This window comes from Arachis duranensis, chromosome 3 (assembly GCF_000817695.3).
Source record: "Arachis duranensis cultivar V14167 chromosome 3, aradu.V14167.gnm2.J7QH, whole genome shotgun sequence".
NCBI classification, from domain to species: Eukaryota; Viridiplantae; Streptophyta; class Magnoliopsida; order Fabales; family Fabaceae; genus Arachis; species Arachis duranensis.
The window spans coordinates 105601553-105610027 of record NC_029774.3 but is presented as its reverse complement, the minus strand read 5'-3'; the positions used below and the strand labels follow the sequence as shown (position 1 = coordinate 105610027).

At 36.6% G+C, this 8475-nt stretch overlaps 2 protein-coding genes across 2 annotated transcripts; both read left to right on the top strand.

Annotated features, from left to right (window-relative positions):
• The first annotated feature begins 1031 nt into the window (after nt 1-1031).
• On the top strand, nt 1032-3546 carry LOC107479988 (uncharacterized). The gene is made up of 5 exons (XM_016100111.3): nt 1032-1127; nt 1662-1919; nt 2158-2289; nt 2383-2499; nt 2923-3546. Exons 2-5 carry the CDS (start codon nt 1662-1664, stop codon nt 3259-3261), a joined length of 846 nt encoding a protein of 281 aa, XP_015955597.1. The 5' UTR covers nt 1032-1127; the 3' UTR covers nt 3262-3546.
• Nucleotides 3547-3964: 418 nt separating this feature from the next.
• LOC107479987 (uncharacterized) lies at nt 3965-6789 on the top strand. Its single transcript, XM_016100110.3, has 10 exons — nt 3965-4162; nt 4274-4376; nt 4501-4628; nt 4734-4873; nt 4993-5061; nt 5342-5480; nt 5700-5762; nt 5852-5895; nt 6105-6207; nt 6288-6789. The coding sequence occupies exons 1-9, from the start codon at nt 4012-4014 to the stop codon at nt 6189-6191; spliced, it is 924 nt and encodes a 307-aa protein (XP_015955596.1). The 5' UTR covers nt 3965-4011; the 3' UTR covers nt 6192-6207; nt 6288-6789.
• The last annotated feature ends 1686 nt before the right edge of the window (nt 6790-8475 follow it).

Here is an 8475-nt window from a genome sequence, read left to right as displayed (position 1 = left end):
AGATCAATAGCTGGTTACTTTATACTTGTTGGAGGCAACCTGGTAACTTGGAAAAGCAAGAAGCAGAAAGTTGTAGCTCTTTCAAGCGCAGAGGCAGAATTTCAATGGATCGTTAAAGGTATAACTGAAATATTGCGGATTAAAAAATTAATGACTGAGATTGGGTTTCCACCACAATTGCCAAGCCAGTTGAAATGTGACAACAAAGCCGCAATCAGCATTTCAGAGAATCCCGTACAACATAAACAAAACATATTGAGGTGGATCGACACTTTATCAAAGAAAAAATTGAGAATGACATTATTGAGTTTCTATTTGTGAGATCAGAAGATCAGTTGGCTGATATTCTTACTAAAGCAGTTTCAAAACAAGCTTTTGCTACAATTCTCACTAAGTTGAGTATTGATGATCCCACTACTCACCTTGAGGAGGAGTATTAGAATATCATAATTAGAAAATAAAATCAGAAAAATATCAAAGAGGATTAGAAAAAAAATTCAATGTAATTATTAAGATATTATTCCATAACGAGCGTACTCTTAGCGTACTCTTTGTCTATATATTAGTAAGAACCTTGTAATCACAGAGAAAAAAATATGAATAATAAAAATAATACTTTTCTAAATAATTTTTTGTTTCTTTCCTAAACTCTTTGTACCATGGTAACAAGTAGCACAAAGATCAATTTATCCATTAATAATTTGTTCACCATTCACGTCATCAACCAAAATAAACCTTAATCTTCGCCCCTCCATATGATTAATAATTAGTTAGAACTATTATGTAGATGGGGAATGGGGTCCCGGCGAAAAATAGAGCCCCGTGGGGAATGAGATGGGGAGCAATATCCCCCCACAGCAGAGAATGAAGATGGGGATGGGGAGTAAATCTTCCCCGCCTCCGCCCTGCCCCGTTGACATCCCTAATTGAAATTAGGATTTTGAACATTAAAATAAGGATTGAATAAAAAATTCAAAAAATAAATAAGAGATTGCCACGTCAGCAATCAAATGCTGGATTTTAAGATATTACGATATATCCTTTTGCGTTTTGGGGGTTGGTACGAAACACAGTTTGACTTGAGGAAGAAGCAGTTGCAGCAAAGTCAGTGAGGACTATCCTTCAAGGTTCGGTCATCTGCTCTCCCTTTCTCTCTCCGTTCGCTTCGCTTTTTGCTTCCATGAACCTAAACCACACAAATAATATGAATGTAACTGTAATCCTTTTAATTTCTTCGCTTTACTTCCAACCCTAATTCCATAAACCATGTAATGTAATTCATTTTGATTTCTCCTTGTCTCCCTCCGTTCATCCTCCAAATTTGTCTCTCCATTTTCAGTTTATGCAGATTCAAGTTCAATTTCTCTTCCTCTCACTTGGATATTTTGTTATCATATAAATCTATTGTTTTTCGTTTTCCTTTCACTAATTAGTTTTTAGTTGTTTAAGAATTCTCTCAACTTGTTTTGGAAGAACTGTTATTAATTTTATGATTTGTGAAACTTTAAAGATTCTTCGGTTTGGCATTTCGAATTTTAAACCCGTTGAATTGAATGTTATATAATACACAATATACAATAAGGCCTCTCCTTAAAAGAAGATAACTCGAAAAGAACTGTTGGAAGTTGTCTAAAATGTTTTTGAGATGTTTTGGATGCCAGATGGGGTTGCAAGAGAAGCTGGAGAAGTGTCAATCAACGGTATCGAGCATTGCAGCAAGCAAGCCTGCTGCAACCCAAAAGTCATCTTCAACCCCAACAGCAGCTGCACTTGCTGCTGCCTCAGCCAATGGAAGGAGCAACATAGCAGCCTCTGCTGTCAAATTCTCCAATGATACAGAGAGGCTTCAGCATATTAACAGCATACGCAAATCCCCTGTCGGTGCTCAGATGAAGCGTGTAATCCATCTCCTGTACGAGGTACCTCTCCAAAATTGCCATTCCATTTGCATTGTATGCTAAGTTGAGCTTGAAGCCATGTTTTCTTGTTGGCTAACTTGATGGTAAGGAAAGGTTGTCCATCCTAAGTTATGGGCATGCCATAAGTCGACTTACCATGATACTTATAGATGACTTGCCAATGAACATTCACTACCATCAGTACTTGATTAGTTGAAAATTGAAACAATGTTGATTTGGTGTTTGTGTTTGATTTTAGACCCGGCAGGCTTTGACGCCAGAGCAAATAAATGAAGCTTGCTATGTTGATATGAAGGCTAATAAAGATGTTTTTGACAATCTGAGGAAAAACCCGAAAGTAAATTATGATGGGCAATGTTTCTCTTACAAGGTAATTTCTTTTCGTGCTTTTTTAACCCTTTCTGTATTCAGATCTTAGTTTACTGCTGAAAATAACAACTTCTGTTATGCTTTCTGTCTATAGTCAAAGCATAACCTTAAGGACAAAATTCAGCTTCTTCACCTGATACGTAAGTTTCCAGAGGGCATTGCCGTCATTGATCTAAAGGATTCTTACCCAACTGTGATGGAAGACATGCAGGTAAAATGCCTTTAATTAGTTTGATTGTATTCAAAAGAATATTTTTTTGACATTGATTTTGAAGTCACACTGGTGCTTCTGTTCATAGAGATATGTTACTCTCATTTCTCACGCATTTAAATTCTCTGCCTATGGAAAAGGACAAACCTGAAGATATGGATACCAACTCATAGCACCCTTGAAAGAAAATCAAGTGTTATGGCCAATAAATTAACACGACATTTTGCCACGCTTTAATAAGTTCCATTATAGGAATGAGGCTAGTACTGAAAATGGAAAATTCAGTTTGAAATCTTGCCATTTAATGTGCTAGCTTTAATGTGGTTCAACATTTTCTGCTGCTCACTGTCTGTTGGTTTTCAAGCTGACACACAAGGGCAAGCTGGGTTTTATGGTCTTACTGAAATATATTGCTTTGTGTAGGCTTTGAAAGCTGTGAGGCAGATTTGGCTGCTATCGAATTTCGATTCACAGGAAGACATTGCGTACCCCAATGACCCCAGAGTGCCCATTAAGGTGGATGATGACCTTAAACAGCTCTTCCGTAATATCGAATTACCCCGCGATATGATAGATATAGAGAAGGATCTTCAAAAGAATGGAATGAAGCCTGCTACCAACACTGCAAAGAGGAGGAGTGCAGCACAAATTCAAGGCATCTCTCCCAAGCCAAAGGTTAAGAAATCTAGGCGAGAAATCAACAGCAGGACCAAGCTCACCAATGCCCATCTTCCAGAGCTTTTCCAGAAATTGATTAATTGAACAATTCATGATGCAAGGAACTCATAGTAACAGCAAGAATTGGATAAGTTGACATAGACTGTTTGTTAGTCTAATTAGACTGTAAAATAGATAGCCGACATGGTTTAGTAGAGTAAAATTTATATAGGAGCTTCTTGTACTCTGTCCTGCTCTTGACTTTAGTTTTCCGTAGGCCGCAGACCATTTGATGAATTATAACCGCTGTATAGTAAGTCTGAACCTGGGTATATTAACCTTGTTTGACATTTCACTCACACAATAATTCAGAGTGACAATTTACTTTAATATCGAATGTCTATATTAAAGTGAGCTTCAAATTTTATTAACCAAAATATAAACTTTTGCGGACTTGCCAAAGGCGAATTGTAACATGTTAGAAAATCGGAAAACGGTCTCAACTACCGGGGTTTCACTTAATTATTATAATAATAAAAGCAAAAACAGAAATACTCACCACGGTTAGAGATGAGTACTTTAATTATTTAAGAATGGGCTAATAGAAAATTAGAAATTACACTTGCGGATTTTAATCATTGCAGTATTGAATTGGACGTCACTTTCATTGGTAGTTACTAGTTAGGTATTGTAGTATAAATCTTAACATATCTGCTTGTCTGAATGTAAATTTAAAATGAGGTGAAAATAAATAAATGATGGATGATAGGTAAGAGTGGAAGAGGGAGATGTAAGAAGCAGCGTAGTTCACGTTCACTTAAAATGTAAGGCGCGAAATTTTTGTGCGGTATTCAAATGAAGGTGTTGTGTTTCCTCGTCCACCCATTTTCGGATTTTCCTATCGACCAAACACGCCGCATGCTCTTTCTGATTCAAATGGGTTTTGCAATGCAATGCTCGATTTGTCTCCCTCTTCGATTCCCCAAAACCCCTCTTTCTCTTCATCGTGAGTTCAATCCACTTCTCAACTCTCACATCACACGTCACATTCAATTCAGTTCTATTCAATTTTCCGCTTACTGATATCAATTTGTCAAATTACTTTCTTCTTATGCAGCTTACCAATGGAACCCGTTCAAGGGTTCCCCAAAGAATCAAAGGATGCTACTTTCCGCTGTCAACGATGACCGAAACTCAAACCTCGCTTCTGCCAAGAAAAGGTATTGGTTATTATATATAGTCTTAGCTCCTTCAATGTTCAATCTTTAGTAATTGAGTTGAGGATACAAAGTTGACGACGATGGTGACTACCATTGAGCTTGCTTTACTTTCAATTTGCTGTAGAAAAGTTGTGGAACACGTTTGCCTGCTTAAAGCAAAAGATGAATTGTCTGAAGAGGAAGAGAATGACATGCTGGACCATCTCTATACAACACAATATCAAATGGGTGGTGTCGTTGCCATTTCCTTAGGTATACATCTGTAGAGTATATACATGACTCAGCATCCCCCTCACCCCCGACACACAAACACACACACACAAAGGTGATTGATCTTTGTTGTTGTTGCTCCTGCAGGGCGCATTTCTGACCCAAATCCTGAGCATCTTACGCATGCTCTATATATGCGCTTTCAGAGGAAGGAAAGCCTTGACAAGTTCTATGCGAACCCATTTTACTTGAAAGTTCTCAAGGAGCATGTAATGACTTACTGCCATGTATGCACCACCATGTAAACACCGCTTCTCTGTTCCTTTACTTTTCCAGTATAATATTGGTGATTTTACCTTGCTGTGGATTATTTTTTTCCTTAGCCCTCAAATGCTTTCTGTTCCAGGGGTTGATTAATGTGGATTATGAATCAGAAGTGGAAGATGAAATTCTTTCTATATTTCGGAAGGGAGAGGTACAAAGTAACTTAATTTCCTCTCCCCGAATCTAGGAATTAAAAAGCTGTCCATTTAATGTTCATCATCCAAATAAACTTCCTTATAACCTAGGAGTCACAGATTCTATGTCCATTACATAAGTGCACCATCGTAACATCTGTGTTCTACACAGTTGTTTCTATGTAATTTGGAGTTTAGATTAATCAACTTCTTTTTTCCCTTTTCTTTTTGTCACTATGCCTATTTCTGAATTTTGATTAATAAGTTTTTTATGGCGGTTTAAATTATTGTGAGCAGGATTTCAACCAGGGAGTGGAGTTTGTGCTTCTAATATTATTTAATGATGGTGTACTGGGTAACCTAGCTGAACACGCGTTGGCCTCTCTAGCATCGCTGATGTTGGGATCTCCTTCCTTGATAGTCCAATTTACTCATGGTGTGTTTCCTGTTCCATCAAACTTATCCAATTCTTGGCTGTATGTCTTAGTTGTCATGTAACTTAATCTTTAACTTAGATATTGTTGTTGAGAAGTTCAACTTTCTTTAAAAAAACCCAAAAAAAAATTAAAAAAAAAAAACAAAACAAAAAATAAACCCTTATTGTGAAGTTTTGATTTTCCTGATGCTGCTGATGTGTACTGTTATTTGTTATCAGGTTTGAATTTTAATCCAAGCTCTAAGGAGTACACTCATGGAGTAGTAGTACGATTTCGATCAGGTGAACTCAATCGCATGTTCTGTAATATCTTATTTTCTTTTGCCTCGGTCATGTTGACTGGTACTGATGTGTAATGGCCTTTTTTCCAGTTGAGGCATTTGAGATATTTATTGACAGCAAAGAATATAAAGATGTAAGACTAATTTAGCTTTATTCATCAAGTATTTAAATAACTACACTTTTGGTCTAAACTAGCATGTGATTAAGTTATTTCTGACTTATGATTCCTTTTAACCATAAGCCATGTTGGACTGATGGATGATATCTTATCAAAATGATACCAAATGTTTACTTTAAACAAGCACTATTAGATTCTAAACTATCTTTGAATTTGAAAAATAGGTATGGCTTTCTGAGTTCGACCCTATTGTCCAGAAATCATTATCACTCCATTACTCCGTTGACCCAGTGGGAACTGAAATTATGTAATGAGTAATTTCTGTGGGTAAGTTTTTACTACTTAATTATTGGACTTAAGTGGAAATGAGTTGCTTATTCGTCGTCTTTTATGTGAAATGTTTGTAGGTTTTTTGACTGGAAATGCGGCTTGGTTTCCTCTGCTTTTTACAACAGGGGTGGATATTTTCTTGTTTATTTTTACCTGTTTGATTTGTTGTGAATTATGAATCAATATTATATTTGGTCAATATCTGTGTCTCAGGGATATGCTTCTAGTGAGATTGTGAGAAGAGTAATGATTTTTCTCGAGGCTCGAGAGTTGGATAAGTGGTCTTGAGTTAAAGTCTGTGGTTGAAGTGTCTTACTTTTCGTCAGCAATCCCGCTGAACCAATTTTTTCTTCTTCTCCATCTTTACTAATATTGCTACTAGCCTCTTGATCCTAGCTTTTCTGCATGATCCTTAAAAAACTTGGCTTATCATGCACCACCTGCACTGTTTGAGTACATAGATTTAGAATCCATTGAACAAAAATAAAACTGATATTTTACCTAGATGTACAATAGCCTAAGTTTTGTCTAATAAAGTAATCCTGGTTGCTAGTTGGCATAATATAGCCAACCATGTCAGTAGTGCGTTGACATACTTATTTTGCTTTGAGGCCACTTCAGTTGTTTAGTGAGTTACTATCTTTTAGCTATTGAATAATAATAAAACTTCAGGTATAATTTTTCTTTTTCAGTTATTATGGAGATAATTTTAAAGTAAATTACAAAATGATTATGTTTACATCTTTAATGGGAAAATAGAATATTTTACACACTATGGGCCTGCAAAAAAAATCTGTCTAACTTGATAAGCAGCAGATTGGTAGATTGCTGATCAATTATGAAGTGGGTTTGGACCACCTGGTACATCTCTTAGAGAGACTCCATAAATTGGGTGGACCTTTTCTTTGCTTGGTTCTTCTTGTATCCTTGTATAGGAATGCCATGTGAATTGCTGAAAATTGATTCTCTTTTTTGTTTGCTTGATTTCTGTACCCATCCATCTGCTGGCCTTGCAGCAACTTGATAGCTGGCTCATCACCATTATCATCATTATGATCAGAAGTGACAGCCTTGAATATTTAACTGCCATGAGAGTTACGATGTCAACTAACACAGTAACAAGGAGTATGGTATGAATTTAGTTGTCCCTTGTTTAGAATGGTTTATCCTCCTTTAATACAAGGTCAGGGAAGCTGTAGCAAAGATAGAGCCAAAAACTAAATTGATTTTAATGAAATGCCTGAACTACCCTTGATCATAAATTGACTAAACTAGTTGACAAGACATTAAGGATTGAGCAGTTCTTGTTTTGGCACAGTGCCAAGTGTTGGACTTATTCTGGTGCTGTCATATTGGAATTTCAAATTTAAAATGAGTTTAATTTCTTAAAAATACAGAGGTCTAGACATTTCCTTTATGGAGCACTTAAGAATGGTGTTCTCTGGCCACTAATAATTCATCATAACCAACGATGACGTTGAAGTATTGTCAATTTGCTGTGCCTTCCATATGTGGAGTGCTGCTGCTGCGCTCTTCAAGATGAAGATCGGGTTCCCGCATACTCCATTCTTTCCACGTTTATGACTCCTTTCGTGTCCATCAAGAAATAGTAAATGGGCATTCTTTTGGGGGTATTGTTGGCAATGAAAAACAGACAGATTTGTCAATGGTTTCCAGCATCATTAACTGTAGCACAGTAGACTGAATTAAACTAGTCGAATTGGGGACAGATTCGGTGCCCTTTCTAATTGACTCGACGCAGTTATTAGAGCTGGAGTTTCAATTTGACAATCAAGTTTTCTAAAGAAAAGTCTACGGTCCTTTTCAATCGTTTATTTTATTGAATTGTTGATATAAGCCTCTTTAAACGAGTGCCTAGAATTACTGTGGTTCCCCGCATTTCTTGTTAAATTATCGCAATATTTTCAAGAACAAGGTGTAAACTCTTTAAGAGATTTCTAGGAGCTTTCGGGAGAAATGCTACTTTATTTATTATACAACATGCACCACGCAAGTCAGATGCATCCATTATTCTAACTGTATTTTCATTACTGAGAAGGCTTAGAACCTAATCTGCAACAATAATAACAGTGTCTTTTCCTATTAAGGGAGTCTATTACACAAATCAAACGGTCGCCTTAGAATATGATCGAATCATTTTAAAATTGTTTAATAATGTGGGTGATAGTGATCACATTTTAAAATGTCTTGTGATGGGGGGACCGGTTTGACTCCGGAGTTAACAAGGTGGACCCATGGCGTGCA

Excerpts from the sequence above, each read along its gene's own strand:
- LOC107479987 (XM_016100110.3), top strand. The coding sequence starts at position 4,012 with ATGAAGGTGTTGTGTTTCCTCGTCCACCCATTTTCGGATTTTCCTATC. Across the intron at positions 4,629-4,733 it reads TGTCGTTGCCATTTCCTTAG|GGCGCATTTCTGACCCAAAT; the intron begins GTATACATCTGT and ends TTGCTCCTGCAG. Across the intron at positions 5,481-5,699 it reads GATAGTCCAATTTACTCATG|GTTTGAATTTTAATCCAAGC; the intron begins GTGTGTTTCCTG and ends ATTTGTTATCAG.
- LOC107479988 (XM_016100111.3), top strand. The coding sequence starts at position 1,662 with ATGGGGTTGCAAGAGAAGCTGGAGAAGTGTCAATCAACGGTATCGAGC. Across the intron at positions 1,920-2,157 it reads TAATCCATCTCCTGTACGAG|ACCCGGCAGGCTTTGACGCC; the intron begins GTACCTCTCCAA and ends GTTTGATTTTAG. Across the intron at positions 2,290-2,382 it reads GGCAATGTTTCTCTTACAAG|TCAAAGCATAACCTTAAGGA; the intron begins GTAATTTCTTTT and ends TTCTGTCTATAG.